General features: G+C 49.1%; 1 protein-coding gene across 1 annotated transcript in view; it reads left to right on the top strand.

The window, feature by feature from the left end:
• The window catches only part of LOC117050824 (N-acetylglucosamine-6-sulfatase-like), an 18673-nt gene extending 2918 nt beyond the window's left edge, over nucleotides 1-15755 (top strand). Inside the window, exons 3-14 of the mRNA XM_033156708.1 lie at nucleotides 111-170; nucleotides 904-1107; nucleotides 1258-1323; nucleotides 2863-2961; nucleotides 4448-4612; nucleotides 5230-5312; nucleotides 6273-6391; nucleotides 8580-8683; nucleotides 9743-9844; nucleotides 11858-11968; nucleotides 13910-14017; nucleotides 14954-15755. Of these exons, the coding sequence (XP_033012599.1) occupies nucleotides 111-170; nucleotides 904-1107; nucleotides 1258-1323; nucleotides 2863-2961; nucleotides 4448-4612; nucleotides 5230-5312; nucleotides 6273-6391; nucleotides 8580-8683; nucleotides 9743-9844; nucleotides 11858-11968; nucleotides 13910-14017; nucleotides 14954-15097 (1365 nt within the window). The 3' untranslated portion in view covers nucleotides 15098-15755. The remainder of the gene's footprint in view (nucleotides 1-110; nucleotides 171-903; nucleotides 1108-1257; nucleotides 1324-2862; nucleotides 2962-4447; nucleotides 4613-5229; nucleotides 5313-6272; nucleotides 6392-8579; nucleotides 8684-9742; nucleotides 9845-11857; nucleotides 11969-13909; nucleotides 14018-14953) is intronic.

The following is a 15755-nucleotide window of genomic DNA, read 5'->3' as shown; positions in this document are numbered from 1 at the left end:
AGGCAGCGATGAGTAACATGAGAGTTTGTTGGTTAGGTGATCAGCTGTGTGTTCGCAGGCTTATTTTCAGGCCTGTGGCCCAGATGTGACTGTTTTGCTCTATCTTTCAGACCCCCATGAAGAAGACAACATCCCTGATCGGTCAGTTAGGTGCCACTTTTGCCAACGCAGTAAGTATCTGGACAATGCCGCTGAGAATTGCTCTGGGAAGTTTAAACTGATTGTAATCCTAGATGCATTGGTAATAAGCAGGGGTCAGCAAACTTTTTCACTGTCCCTCAGACCTTGTGGGGGGCCCGACTATATTTTGGGGAAAAAATGAATGAATTCCTATGCCCCACAAATAACCCAGAGATGTATTTTAAATAAAAGGACAGATTCTACTCATGTAAAAACACACTGATTCCCGGACCATCCACGGGCCTTAGTTTGGGGGCCCCTGGTAATAAGAGACAGCCATGAAGCAGAGAGGGGGTGGTTTCCTCTTTCTCCCCTCTCCATGCTGTTTTTTATTATATATAACCTGCTAGCTTGTGTCCACTTTAGGTTTTTTCCTAAGCTAAAACACCCCAGCTGCTAGACTGGGAACAGCTGCTGGAACCACATAACACCAGTCCTGAAAGATTGACTCCCAGTACATTTCCGAGCACAACTCAAAGTGCTGGTGCTGACCTTTAAAGAGCCTTGGCCCTGTAGACCTGAAGGAGTGGCTGGGGCAACCCAGTCACATGGGTGGGGTAGGAGAAATAAATAATTACTATTAATATTAAGCTGCTGCAAACGACCCCTGTTTGCCCTGCTGAGTTTGGGGAGATGCTTGGGACAGTCCACAGATTGGGGAGGGAGGAAGTCTTAATTTGTAGGGCAGAGGCTGACCTCCTGAATGGACATGTCACCCTCCAGTTTGCAGTCACTCCTCTGTGCTGTCCGAGCCGCAGCAGCATCCTGACCGGCAGGTACCCTCACAACCACCTGGTGAGGAACAATTCCTTGGAGGGCAACTGCAGCAGCCCAGCCTGGCAGAGGTTTCAGGAGCCGTTCACCTTCCCGGTTTACCTACAGAGGCAAGGCTACCAGACCTACTATGCTGGCAAATATCTCAACCAGGTAAAGCCTTCTGCAGACAAATGCCACCGATGCCAAAAATGTTATGCGCAGATGATGGGCATTCTGCGGGCATCCGCATCACCTCTCCTTGCCTTTAAAAGCCGTGTGCATGCCCGTTGCATCTGACTTGGCAACTCTCCTCTATTACAGTATGGGGACCCCAAAGCAGGAGGCATTCAATACATGCCACCGGGCTGGAGCTACTGGTTAGGTCTGGTGAGTAGGTGCCATTCTCTCTCTCTCTCTCTCTCTCTCTCTCTCTCTCTCTCTCTCTCCTCCTTCTCTCTCCTAAGTTCACAGCGGGCAAGGTAGCCCAGTGAGATCCATGGGGCAGAGTGCTGGACTTTGATGTGCAGGATCCAGATTCACACCTGTGATCAGAACTGAAGTTTGCCAGGTGGCCTTTGCTAAGAGACAATAAGCTGCTGAATCTACATTTTTGTAGATCTCAGAGGCATCTCAATTGTAGAGTTGGAAGGGACCCTGAGGATCATCTAGTCCAGGGGTCAGCAAACTTTTTCAGCAGGGGGCAGTCCACTGTCCCTCAGACCTTGTGGGGGGGGGTGGACTATATTTTGGGGGAAAAAATGAACGAATTCCTATGCCCCAGAAATAACCCAGAGATGCATTTTAAATAAAAGCACACACTTTACTCATGTAAAAACGCGCTGTTTCCCGGACCATCCGCGGGCTGGGTTGCGAAGGCGATGGCGCCGGATCCTGCCCCCGGGCCTTAGCTTGCCTACCCATGATCTAGTCCAACCTTCAGTGCAGGAATATGCAGCTCTCCCTTATGGGGATCAAACCTTGGCGTTGTCAGCACCACGCTCAAACCAGCGGAGCTCTCCAGCCGTCCTCTCAGGGTTCTTGCAGCAGAGCAGCTGCCTTGCATGCAGGAGGTCCCTGGGTTCAATCCTTGGTGCCTCCAGGTAGGATTGGGAGAGAACCCTGCCTGAAACCCTTGAGATTCCCTGGAGACCAAGGTTTCATGTCATTGGTCAGGACACACCAGGGGGCCTTCAGCCACATCGATGGGAGCCTCATTTCCACAGCCCTGTCCCCTAGCCAGGCCATAGCATTTTGGATGGACCAATGCCAGCACATTGGTGCGTGGTGAGTAAAAGTGACCAGGAGAAAGAGAAGTTCAAGGTGCCGGAGGGGGAAAGGGGGTCTCCCTCCTCTGAGGGGAAAGGGAGTGGGAGAGAAAGGAGTAATATTTATTAATAACAAATAAATAAACGGGGGGTGCTTCCTGTGTTCCTAGTGAATGGGAGAAAGAAGACGCAAACAAAGCTAGATTAGTATTGCAACACTGTGAGACTATGGGAACAGAGTGAGCAGCTATTAAAATGCAGATTTGGAAGTTAGGATCACCAGTAATAGTAGAAGCAGTTCCTCAGACAATTGGTGTGTCTCCTACAGTGACGACAGTTCTCCAGGGTGTCTCAAGCAGAGAGGGCTTCTCCATCATCTGCCCTGTTGTCTTTTAACTGGAGGTGTCAGGGGTTGAAGCAGGGACCGTCAGCATGCAAAACATGGGCCCTGCCATTGAGTGATCGTCCTTTGTTTGGAGAGAGAGTTTCCTTTGGGTTCCCCCCCCCCAGGCACCAAAATATCCTAGGCTGGCTTCCATCTGTAATACTGTACCTCCTTATTGTGGGGTGGCCCAGTGCCAAGAGCCTGGTGTTCAGAACATTTTCCAGAGCTGGCTCTTCGGTGACTCAACTCATCATCACTTTGTGCCTCTTTCCATAGGTGGGGAATTCCAAGTACTATAACTACACTCTTTCAGCCAACGGACATGAGGAGAAGCACGGGGAGCATTATGAAGAAGACTATCTCACGGACATCATTGTGAGTTGTTCCTCCATGTCACCTTTGTTTCTGGCTTCCCAGATCCCCCTGCGATCAAGTAGCTAGACCACTTGAAGCGCAGCCCCATTCGACAGAGTCAGAATGCTTTTTTTCGGTGTCATCAATTAGTCTAAAAAAGAGTCATATTCTATTGGCTCACTTATGTCTGACAAGGAAAGAACTAAAGTGAGAAAGAGAACATTGAAGGTGGAAGACAGTCTGCCAAGTCTCTGACGTTCATCTCTTCCCTCCAAAAACTCTCCCTTCGTGGAAAGGATCTGTAGTACTCCCTCCCTGCCTCTTTTTCTCCCACTTCTTCACTCTCGGCTTTCAGAAGAAGAGCTTTTCCAAGCAAACAAGAGGCCTCCACCTCTGCCTATGCTTCTCTGTTGCAGCAGCCAGCCACCCAAGTCAGTGACTCAGTTGGCGTCTGTAGTAGATGGGGCACCGAGGCCGAGAGGAGCCTTTGGGCAGCGGTGGGCAGCCTCAGGCTGCGAGGGGCCAAAGGCACCCTTCTAGGCCTCTCTGGCCCCAGCCTTCCTTCACATCCTCCTTGTGTGTTCTTTCCTGGCTAGAATGGGTCCTTAAACTCTGATCATGACTCTCATTTGCCTGGATGGTGGATGGAGAGGGGTTTGTGTAGAGACTAGCTTGCAGATAAAATTGATACTCATTGCCCACCTCTTTTTGCCTCTGGCCCTGCCCCCCACAGGCATGTGGTTCCCCAGAAGATTGCCTAGGGAGGAATGCAGGCATCTCTTTGAAAGTGTTTCCCCAGCTCTGATTCAGTGAAGTGGGTAGAGTGTTTTCATGTGCACTTTTGCAGGACAAGCAAAACAGTTTCCCCTGCTGTTCGTTGGAAGTCAGGAAAACACACACTTCTACCAGCACATGGAAACTAAGCACGATAGAGAGAGAAAGATTGTATATGACTGCATGATAAACTGGCACTTTAGAAACTCCATCAAAATCCTTAGGACAGGTTGGGGAGCCCTCTAGATCTTGTTGGCCACGGTCTGTGCTGGCTGAGCTGATGGCAGCTGGAGTCTGCTCAACATCTGGAAAGCCACAATTTCCACATCTGTGAAAATGGGACTTCAGAGGAAAGACATGTGAATGGGAAATATGCTATCTATTTCTCTTTCAAAACACTTAACCTGTGGAGCAAGGTACAGTCATACTTGGAAGTCAAACAGAATATGTTCCGGAAATCCGTTCGACTTCCTAAATGTTTGGAAACCAAAGCGTGGCTTCTGATTGGCTGCAGGAAGTTCCGTCTAATGTTCGGCTTCCAAAAACAGTTTGCAAACCAGAACACTAACTTCCGGATTTGCGGCATTTGGGAGCCAAAATGTTCAAGAACTAAGCTGTTTGAAAACTAAGGTACAGCTGTATTTTACCCCTTCCATGCCTCCCTAGGATTCCCTCCCATGGCTTGAGCCATTCGTCTCTTTCTCTGTCCTTCCCCATCCCTTCCCTGCTGCAGACCAACCGGAGCCTCCAATTCCTGGAGAAGCTTTCCCACCCTCCTTTTCTCATGGTTCTGGCTCCACCTGCTGCTCACTCCCCCTGGACGGCAGCCCCCCACTACAAGTCGGCATACAGCAGCATCAAAGCGCCGCGCAATGGAAGCTTCAATGTCCACGGAAAGGTGAGTTCAAGGGCCTTGATGTGGGCAGCGGGCTTGAAGGTCTTATGGGCAGCTCCATAGGCTTCTCTCTCTCTCTCTCTCTCTCTCTCTCTCTCTCTCTCTCTTCCTCCTCCTCCTCCTCCTCCTCTCAGGCAAGATGGTTCTCAGGTAGCCCTGTGTTGCCAGCTGGGAACAGGGAGGTCACTTCAACAGGAACACCAGGATCTAAATGGTGGGCAGCTTGCCAGGCTCTTCTGCCTTGGAAGATACCTTCTTAAGTGGCAAGTTGCTGCCGCTGCTGGAGTCATAATCAGTACACAGTAGAGGACAAGTGAGGAAGCAGGAGATTTCATTCCTTGGTCCCAGAGAACTGCTGTGATGTAGCTCTTTTCTTCTTAAGATAGCAGGGACAATAGTAATCAAAGAATTATGGCACTTATGTGCATTTCTTACTGTATTTTGTTTTTAAAGAAGTAAATCAGAACTTAAAAATGGCAAGTGTTAAATACACGGGGGAGGGGCGAGGGGGAAGAGCGCAAGGGTGATGGTGTCATCAGGTGAGGGTCCGAGTCCTTTCTCCAAATATTTGCCATCTGGATTCTGTTGATGAAGCCTCCACAATCTCCCTCCCTTTACAGGACAAGCACTGGTTGATAAGGCAAGCAAAGACTCCCATGTCAAACACATCCATTGAGTTCCTGGACAACGTCTACAGGGAACGGTGAGAAAGGATCCGAAACGCCACTCGTAGGAGCTGGGGGGAACCAGCTTGAAAGGAGTGAGGCCATGGGTGGGAAACATTGGTGGTGGCTGGGAGACCCTGATGGAGACAGACGTCTGAGAGGCAGTGAGGCTCAGGAGGTGTTGCGCAGCTTCCTTCAGATGCTTTGGACTACAACTCCCACCAGCCATTGCCAGTGCAGATGTGATGTGAGATGTGATGTATGGTGAAGCTGTGAGGTGAGAAGTACCTGGTAAAGGAGTAATGGGCACAATTCCACACTGCCTAACTGTAGTATTGAGTCTTCAGGAATGGGAAACATGTGGGCCTCTGGATGTTGTGGAACTCCATCTGGCAGGCAGGAGGGCCCTGAAGCACGCCCCACAGCTCCAGGACACATTGAACCGGAGCCAGGACCCTCACAGGCCCCCTTCCCCGGGCCTGACCAATTGAGTGCCTCCCAAACCAGTGCAGGGAGTGCACTAAGCGGGACGCATGGAGCCCAGGAGAAGGGTCCTCCTTCAGACAGAGGTTTGGCCCTTTAAGGCCTGCTCACTTGGACCTTCCTGTCTGGGCATCATCATGGAACCAGAACAGGACATTCCCTTTCAGGACCCCAACTTGCAAGCTTTACAGAAGCATTTGCCTAGCTGCTGTTGGAAAGTGAACATTGGACTATGGACCTTTGGTCTGACCCAGCAGGACTCTTTGAAGATTGCCTGTTTGTGCAGGGTCAACAGCAGAGGCATGGACTCTTCCCTTATACACTGAGTGGCTTCCCTGCTGCTTCAATAATGCAGTTTATTGGGGTAGCTTGATCTGTTGCACCAAAATGTGGTTGAACTACAACTCCCATCATCCCGTTTCAGGCTGAGACTGATGGGAGTCGTAGCCCACAACATCTGCAGGGTACCACATTGCTACCTCTGCAATATATAGTATGTCCTCATTTTCTTGCAGGTGGCAAACTCTGTTGTCTGTGGATGACATGGTAGAGAAGATTTTGGATAAATTGAAGTCCCTTCACCTGTTGGACAGCACATACGTGTTCTATACTTCAGATCATGGTTACCACACAGGTGGGTTGAGGCCTGCTTTTGGCTCAGAACCTTGTGGGGGGGGAACCTCTGGGATGGTGGGGGAATAGCTCCAATGGCAAACTGGTGGAATGTGTAGGGAGGGGTGAATTAGGCCAGGGTTGCCAACAGGATGGAGTATGGCAATGGGCTGTCCCTGGAGCTGCCCTTGAAGACAACTTGGAAACTTTCCTTAGTCCAAAATGCAGTGGCCAGATTGCTGACTGGAGTTGCTTTAAGAACTCATGTAACCCCTGTTTCTAAAACAGCTGCATTGGCTGTCGATTTGTTTGTGGGCTAATTCAAGGTGCTCACATTGGAGTTTAAAGCCCTAAACTTTGACTCCGGGTGTCTGAAAAGACTGCCTCCTTCCTTGAAGAACACCTGGAATACCAAGATCAGCAGGGGGTGGGGGGGCCCTCTTGGCCATTCCTCCACCCTCAGAAACTGGGCAAGTATTCCTTTTTTGGCGGGAAACTCCCTTATTCCAAGCCGTTTCCCGCTGCTCTCCCTTATTTTTGATATCCCTTAAAATTCCCTTATTTCAAAGGAAGCAGCTCCTCTCCCTAATCCTCAGCCTCTCTCAGCAGGTCCTGAGGAGGCTGAACGCCACTTAGGCCCTGTGTATAGGATGGGGGGGGGGAAGCAACAACCGCCATCTTGCTTGAGGGTGCCAGTGGCTTAAAGCGTTTAGAAGTCATGTGGTGAGGTGGCCATTTTGGGTGAGGGCAGACAGAAAGTGGGAGGGGAGTAGCTGACGAGTCAACGGAAAGGAAAGGGAGAGCAAAAGCATGGAGGGGGTGGCCGCTGTGGCTCGACTTCCTGCGTGGGCTTCGCGCTTTGCACCGGGGATGATAAGGGTTGCTTATCTCCTCTGTGTGTGGTACTGGTCCCTCTCCTAAAAAAAGAAGACCTGGCCAGAACTTTCAAATCATAGTTAATGTGCTTATCTAATATCATTCCTGCTCACTTCGGTCTCTGGAGAATGCTGAAAGCAAACCTCTTTACCTTGCCCTCTGACACTTGAGGTGCATACTTTTAGGACCCACCCTACTTTTGTGATTATCAGCTGTTTTAAGCTTCTTATAATGTATTTGAGATTATGCAACTCTCCCTAGGGCCTGAGGGTGAAGGAATTGTAATAAATTAAAATAATGATGGTGTGAGCTGCTGCTGCTTCAACCAGTCCCAGTCCGTGTGGCCAAGGGGTAGGAATCATGGGAGTTGTAGTCCAGCAGCACCTGCTTTCCGCCTCTTGTGTAGGCCTCTAACCAGAACTCCTTTTGTGCTGGGGGTGGAAGCCAAGGGACTGTTGTCCATGAAAATTGGCAAAAAAACTAAGACTGGGGTCTAGTTTCTCACCACTGGCTATGCACGTAACTCTCTGGCTGACATACAGTGATGTTCACGTGGCATAATTTTTAATGTAAATCACAGGGTGGGGGGGGGGAATTGAATACTTTTTAAAAAAACAGTCAATTCCCCACCCCCACCCTGTGGTTTACATTAAAAATTATGCCAGATGATCCTAGTGGGGTTAACTGCTTGCATTCTAACATTCAAGTAGATTGATGCTCACACCTTTTTCTTCATATCTCTGTAAATGTTTAGTGGTTTACTTAGAAAAAGGGAACCGTAAATGCAGGGAAGGGTGATTTCATGAGGGGGCCCCTCCAAGGCCCTGAGGTGGCCAGAGCCCTGATTGCTGCAAGAACAGACCCTTGACCTCTGGGGCTGAATAAGCAGCGAAAGGAAGCTCTCAGGTGGGAGGAACATCTTCCTAAGGGATGAGTGGGGAGCGTGTTTCATTCCCAATGGGGTTTTGTGCCCCAAGTGCCACCCCACCTTCTGCTGTCCTCCAGTGAGAGCTCATGGGGGGGGCCTAATGGCTAAGACTGGTCTTTGCCAACCTGGTGCCCTCCTGATGGCTGGGGCTGGTGGGAGTTGCAGTCCAAAGCAGGTTGTTAAAAGTGTTGAACTAGGAATGTGGAGACCTGGGTTCAAATCCTCACTTGGCCATGGAGCTCACTGGGTGACCTTGGGATGGTCGTACTCTCTCAGCCTAACCTGCCTCACTTGCATTGCCCTGAGCTTCTTGAAGGAAATGTGGGATGCAAATGTTAGAAATAAATAAATAGGTACTGCTTTTTCGGGGAGGAACTCCAGTTAGGACTTGTTTTTGCCTCCACAGGTCAGTTTTCACTGCCCATTGACAAGAGGCAGCTTTATGAGTTTGACATCCGGGTGCCACTGCTAGTGCGAGGTCCAGGCATCAAGCCAAACCAGACTCACCTGGTGGGTGTGTTTCTTTCTTTTCCCCGACTCAAGTGTTTGAGCTGAAGGAGTCCTAACTCAGGTGCTGCTTTCCTTGCAGAAAATCCCAGGTTCTGCTCTGACCACCTCCAGTTAAAAAGATCTCAGGTTGCTGAAGGATGGGGAAAGATTTCTGCCTGAAGCCTCTAGGGAGCCTCAATACTAGGCTGTCTGGCAAAGCCATGTCTTCATAAGCTCAGAGCATCTGCCCTGTATGTAAATGTCTCAAGTTAAATCTCTGGCTTCCCACGGTAGGGCTGGGAGAAGACCCTGCCTGAGGTCCTGGAAAGCTTCTGCCAGTCAGCGTAGAAAGCAATGCTGAACTGGATGGGCCAAGGGCCTGAGTTGGTAGAAGGCAGCTTCCTGGGTGAGAGTAAAGGTGTCCCCTAAATTTTCAACCGTAAATATTTGCTGGGTGGTCATTGCACTCAAAGCCTGAATCTCTGTCCCTGTGGACATTTTGTGGAGTTGGGAACTATAGTCAGCGAACTCACGTCCAAAAATGTAGAATTCTAACATTTCCGGAATAAAGCTGAGTTAGAACCTTCCTTCCTGACATACTATTTTTCTACAGTCAAGAGTTTGATTTTTTAACATCTTTTTATTTTTCAAATTGTAACAACAAAAACAGCCTATTAGATAAAATGAATCATTCTGGTGAATGCACAGGCATGTATCCCATTTTACAATAAATGTCCAGCGTATAATTCCAAGTGGCCTTGTCACATACTGTACAGTCAGGAGGTTTTGACTCTTGTGTCAGTCTCTCTGTCTTCTTCTATCAACTACTCTATGTTTTGGGAAACTGTCTGGTGCTATGCATTTGGAAACCAATTTTTACATGATGGTTCCTGAGTCCAACAATGTGGTTTTTGTCTGAATAAAGTTGGGTGTCATTTTGAAATGAGATGGTGGGCTGAACCTTCCGAAACTGCACTTTTTAGTTTCTTGGCATTCCTAGACTACTACGAAGAAATAATTGCCTTGAACTGGATAGCTGGATGGCCTCTGTAACTTTGTCCCATATTGTCTTCCTCTCAGGAACCTGTCCTCAATATCGATCTGGGACCCACCTTCCTGGATATCGCAGGTATCGATGCATCTCAGACCTCCATGGACGGACAGTCTTTCTTGCCCCTGTTGGTAATAATTTGCCCAGAACCTTCTAGAATAAACGGGGATTAGGTGTGTGTGTGTTGAATAAAGGAGTTCTCTGGAGTCCTGTAGACCAGGGGTGGCCAACTTCCAAGAGAATGTAATCTACTCACAGAGTTAAAAACTGGCAGTGATCTACCCCCTTTTGGGGGGTTCAGGTCAAAAGTTCTTGAGCTTTTTTGTAGGAAGGAAAGTCCTGTTTTTTGGGGTTCACGTAAACGTTGTTGAGCTTCCTTAGGGAGGAGGAAAGCGACATTGAGCTTTTTCTTAGGAAGGAAAGCCCTGTTTTTGGTGGTTTAGGTCATTTTAGGAGTGCAGGGCAAAGATGTTGAGGTGTTTTTTTTTAGGGGAGACAAAGTTTTTTAGCTTCTTTGGGGGAGCCACTGATCTACCGGTGATCTACCACAGACGTCCAGTGATCTACCGGTAGATCACGATCTACCTGTTGGACATTCCTGTTACAAGTAAAATTTCAAACCACATGGTATTCTTTCTGCCAAAGGATCCTTTGCTCAGAACTCTTGTCATGTAAGTCCTGAAGGAAACTCTGCTATGTACAACGATGCGTCTGGAAATAACTCCACATCTTCAGTTTCTGTGCATCATTGGAAGCAAAAGACTCTCAAGCTCCCTTTGCATATTGCTTGCCTTGAGAGAGTCTTGTTGTGTACAAGGAACTGCGGGACCCATCTACTGGTGCTGCTCCTGAGACTTCCCTGGCCTCTTCCCTGACAGCTGCATGTTGAGGGTGGATATCTGCAATATGTCCCAGCTGAGTTCAAAATCCCCAGAGGACCCCAGGTTGGCCTAGGTCAGGCATAGGCAACCTTCGGCTCTCCAGATGTTTTGGACTACAATTCCCACCATCCCTGACCACTGGTCTTGTTAGCTAGGGATCATGGGAGTTGTAGGCCAAAACATCTGGAGAGCCGAAGGTTGCCTATGCCTGGCCTAGGTGAAGCCTGCATAGAAGCAGCCCTGTTTTTTTTTTTTAATAGAATAAAGCCAGAGGTTTTTGCTTGAAAGGGATTCTGGGCTCTGAGGAGGAAGTGTGGGCTGTCCTATGCATTTGGTATCCATGAGCAATAGATGCAGCGTAGGAAGTGCATTTAAAAGGATATGGCAGAAACAAAGAGCTGTGCTATAAGAATTGTGGTATGCATGACATATTGGAAGTGGGACTAGATTGCTGCTGGTGGACCTCTGGCTGCTGCTCCCTTAGCTAGCTTGTGCCTTTGTCTGTCCTTCCTGCTGCCATGGGACTTCTGCAGACCCCTTGGACCTCCCACACAAACTCTAGAGCTGGAATGGGGAATGTCAGCCCTTCAGCTGTTGCTGGACTACAACTCCCATCAACTCCCATTGACCCTTGACCCTGCTGTCTGGGGATGATGAGAGTTGGAGTCCCAACAACTTCTGGAAGGTCACAGGTACCCTATCTGTGCTCCAGAACACACCTTCACCTTCACCTGTGGCTGTATTCTTGACATGCAACAGTAGTGGGGACAGGCTGCCATTTCAGGGCATTTGCTCTGGGTGTCTAGACTGGGCCAGAAAACCCAGAGAGCCTGCCAGGGATGCGGTCTTGAGAGTTTTTATTTTTATTTACCAAACCTGTATAGTGATTAAATATTATTATTTTTAAAAGATTTAAAATGAATTTACATAAAATATGGATCAAAATTACCTATAAAAATTCAGAAGATAAAAACAAGCAGGCCTTTAAAAAAATTCCAAAATATAAATAAAACCAGCTATTAAATATATGCATTATTTAAAATCATTTATTAAAATGCATGTCAACTTTGCATATCTAGGTTAGGCATGCCAAAATAAAATAAAAAGGTTTCCCAGTAAAGGTGCCTGCCAAATGTCAATGATCAGGGAGTTCCAAAGGGGAAGTGCTGCCGCACTCTCTTCCTCTGTTTGGAGGCCGTGGTGCAGAAGTGGAATTTTGTCACAGCAGGGGATGCTTTCTGAAATGTGTTTCCTTGGCTCCAGGTGAACCAGACGCACAAGAGCAGGTGGCGGTCAGATTTCCTGGTGGAATACACTGGTGAAGGCCACACTCACCAGGACCCCCACTGCCCTGCCTTGGGGCCAGGGGTGTCGGTAAGTGCTTGCTCTCGAGGAATCCCTGACAGCACGAGGCACACAGGTGCCTAGACCACTCCGCATTTCTAACAAATGTCCAAATGTTCTGCTACAAGAGAAACTGGATCCTGCAGACTGCGTAGAAATTATACACGGGGTGCAAAGTGGCATAAATCTGTTGATTGTGTCTGGAGGGGAGGATTTCACCCAAAAAAATTACTTGATTTGGCCATGGGGCATAGCTGTCAACTTTTCCCTTTTTTAAGGGAAATTCCCTTATTCCGAATAGGATTCCTCGCAAGAAAAGGGAAAAGTTGACAGCTATGCCATGGGGTACTCAGTGTGGTTCCCCTTGGTGCCTCCCAATGATTACAGGTTTTTTTTTTTTAAAAAAAAAAGAGGCGCTGCCCCCCTTCTTGCTCTGCTTTCCCATTCTCCTTTCCTCCTGACCAAGCCCCCTCCCTTTACACCTCCTCCACAGCTTGCCCCACCTCCTTTTAAAGGAGGTGGGATTTAACAGAGCAGGAGAGCCTACTTCTAAGTAGACATGTTTACACAGCACCTCTCCTCTTCCCCTCCTGCAACATGCTCTGCTTCCTCACTCGCCCGCCTACTTGCAGCTTGTCATACTGCAGGTGGCATGGCCGTCTATTGGGAGAGCGTGATGACAGTCTTACGTTTTTATGTATATAGGAAGAAATAAGGTTTTTTTTCTGTAGAGGCAGAAATTTTCTGGGGTTTTTTGTTGTTGTTCTCTCTCACTCTCTTTTAGTTATTGCTTTCTGAGCCTGGGTTCAAATCCCCAGTCTGCCCTGGCACTCACCAGGTGACCTTGAACTAGCCACTCTCCCACAGGGTTGGTTTTAGATGGAGGAAGGGTAGGATAAAAAAATGTAACAAATGAGCTCTGCCTAGCTTTACTTTTCAAGAGAGGGATGCCTTGTGCAGCAGAGGAACAGGTCCTGCTCTGCCACTCCCCCAGAGGTGGTGCTAAAGGGATGTGCATGTTCCTCTGCAGTAGGAAGTTTTGCCCTCAGGCTTGCAGGGCTTGAAATTTGCCTATGCAAAGGGGATTTGCTCACCTTAGTTTACATAAAGTCTCCTTCAGCCTCAATCCCCCTGCCCACAGCACCAGGGAAGCCAACGCTCTTCTCCTCATTCATTCCAGCTGTTATCTTGCAGTCCACATTCCCAGCTCCCACATCATTTCCCACTTAGAGTGTCCAGTTGCTTAGCACGGGTTGGAATTATGCCTTTTGCCCATCATATTGGGGTTGTGCTCAGATTAGACCCTTTGAAATTAGTGGCCCTAAATTAGGCATGTACGTTGCTTTCAGTGGATTGGAGACAACCCCACGTGTCTGCAGGGGAAATGCACCTTCCTTTCCAAACCTGCTTTCAAAGGGTTGAAAGAGAGCGGGGGAAGCGTTGAAAGTTGTGTTCTTTGGAAACCCAAGGACCTGCACAATGTTGCAGGTACAGCATGCTTCAGCCAGCCATGCCCTTTTCAGGAGACTCCATTCCATCCTCTCCTCCTATGGAATGCTCAGCATGGCCACTGAGCACACTCAGCTCTCATTTGGGCTGTTTTGAAAAGGGCAGGCTACCTTCTCAGGCCCCCTCCCCACAAAAAAAAAAAAATTGGGCAAGGGCCGTAGCTCAGTGATAGGGACTTCTGCTGTGTGGGTAAAAGGTCCCAAGTTTGATTCCTGGCCTCTTGGAGAGCTGCTTCCCGTCCATGTAGACAGTCCTGAAGAAGATGGGCCAGTGGTCTCCCTTGGTAGCAGGGTGCTTCTGATTCTGGGTATTTCTGCCACCCTTATCTCCCTCGTGTTCCTCAGGGGGCCCTTTTCGGCAACAGTCCCGTTGGCACTCGCCAGCTGAGTTTGTTGCTGGGGGGAATGTTGCAGTCTTGGGTGGGTGTTAGATTTCAATAAAGCCTCTCTCTCCCTTTGGCAGCAATGCTTCCCTGACTGTGTGTGCGAGGATGCCTTCAACAACACCTATGCCTGTGTGCGCACACTTAGCCCCATCAACCTGCAGTACTGTGAGTTTGCAGATGCCCAGGTGAGCACCACCGTCTGCCCCACCTGTCCTGACCGAGGCCCAGAGCGAGGGCCACACCCTTCCCCTGTTGATGGTCAGCAGTGGCCTTCAAAGGAGAGCAACCTTTTTCAGAACTTCCCAGCCTCTTCATGCGGACGTCAGTCACTGAGGAGCCATAGCAGAGGAGTCTGGTGCATATTCTGCACGTGTAAATCACAGAAGGATGTGCCCAGGACCAGCTAGCCCTCACTCTCGGCCTGGGTCAGGCTTAGGTTTAAAATATTCTGTTGAATTTAATTTGTTTCCAGCCTTTCATCACAAGTTCCCAGGGTGGGGTGCATACATTCAGTAGAACATATGAAATACAGTTAAAGCACCGCTTAAAACCATAATTGAAACTCAACAATCATTACTGTGCAGAAGCGGCAGGGGGAACAGGGGAACAGGGGAACAATCTGATCTAAAATAGCTCCCCAAAGCCTGGGAGAAGAGGTGTCTCTCCCCTAACGGACGCAAAGAGTACAATGCCGGTGCCAGATGTACTTCTGAGGGGAAGGAGTTCTGTACCTCGAGAGTCACTTCTGATAGGGCCTCCTCTGCTGATCATAACATTCAGGCTGGTCTGTGTCCTGTAGGACAAGGCACTTCTTCAGGTATTTTGAACCCGGGTCATTTAAGGCTTTCTACGTTAGCACAACCAGCTTAAATTTGGCTCAGAAGCAAACTGGCAATCCGTGCAGGTCTTTTAGGACATGAATAGTAGGTGTCCTGCTGGCTGGATGATGAGTTATTGCAGCAGTTGCAGCTTCTGAACTGTCTTCAAGGGCAGCCCCACATACAGTACATTGTAGTACTAGAAGTTGTTGAGGATTTTGTCTTCTGTCCTTTAGCAAATTGTGACTCCTGCCCCTCCCCTTGGGGGGGGGTCTCTCTTTCTCCCTGTCTTTTCTCTTGCAGAATTTTGTAGAAGTCTATAACCTGACTTCAGACCCACACCAGCTCGTCAACGTGGTGAAAACTGTGGACCCTTCACAGCTGGAGCAGATGAATCAGAGGCTGATCAAGCTGCAGGCCTGCTCTGGTGTCACCTGCCGCTCCTGAGGGAGCTGCTGCGCGGCTCTTGCTGTGGGTCTGTGCCGAGGGGGACACGGAGCCCATTCTGGGTCTCTCCTTTCTCTCTCTCTTTTCTCTGCTCTTAAGCCAAAGTTGATGCTGATTTTCCCCGTTCTGGGTCCTTTCCTGGAGGGTGGTGGTTGGCAGAAGAGAGGGTGAGAGGGATGGGGGGGGTGAAAGTGCCTGTGCCAGATTTCCCCATCGAAATGCTCCGATATCCCATTCTGCCTCTTGCTGCTCCACCTACACCTTGCCTTTGCCACCAGACTTGGCAACTGGCAGGTCGGATTTCACCACGGGGGGGGGGGCAGGGCTGACCAGCACCCCCACTCTCAGGGGTTCCCTGTGGCCAGCTGGTGAAAGATTGCTTCCCCTCCTCTCCCCTGCCTTGTGGGGGGTGTATGGGACCCCTCCTTTAATCATGAATCAGTATTGCAGATCCTGCCCTGCAGCGCCTTCTTTTTCCTCCAGAGAGCTGGAGGTGCTGCCTGTCCTTTTGTGACTGTCATGTGCCTTGTAACTCCTGATTCTGATCAACTCCTGCAGCCGCTCGGGCAGTTGCTGTGTTGTCTCGCCTTTGCCTCTCTGCCTGAAGTGCTGTGAAAAGAAATAGAATGGAATAAAGGACTTGTTTGTTAGAAAAACT

This window comes from Lacerta agilis, chromosome 8 (assembly GCF_009819535.1).
Source record: "Lacerta agilis isolate rLacAgi1 chromosome 8, rLacAgi1.pri, whole genome shotgun sequence".
Lineage (NCBI taxonomy): Eukaryota > Metazoa > Chordata > Lepidosauria > Squamata > Lacertidae > Lacerta > Lacerta agilis.
Note: the sequence above shows the minus strand (reverse complement) of the source record. Positions and strands in the feature narration are given on the sequence as shown.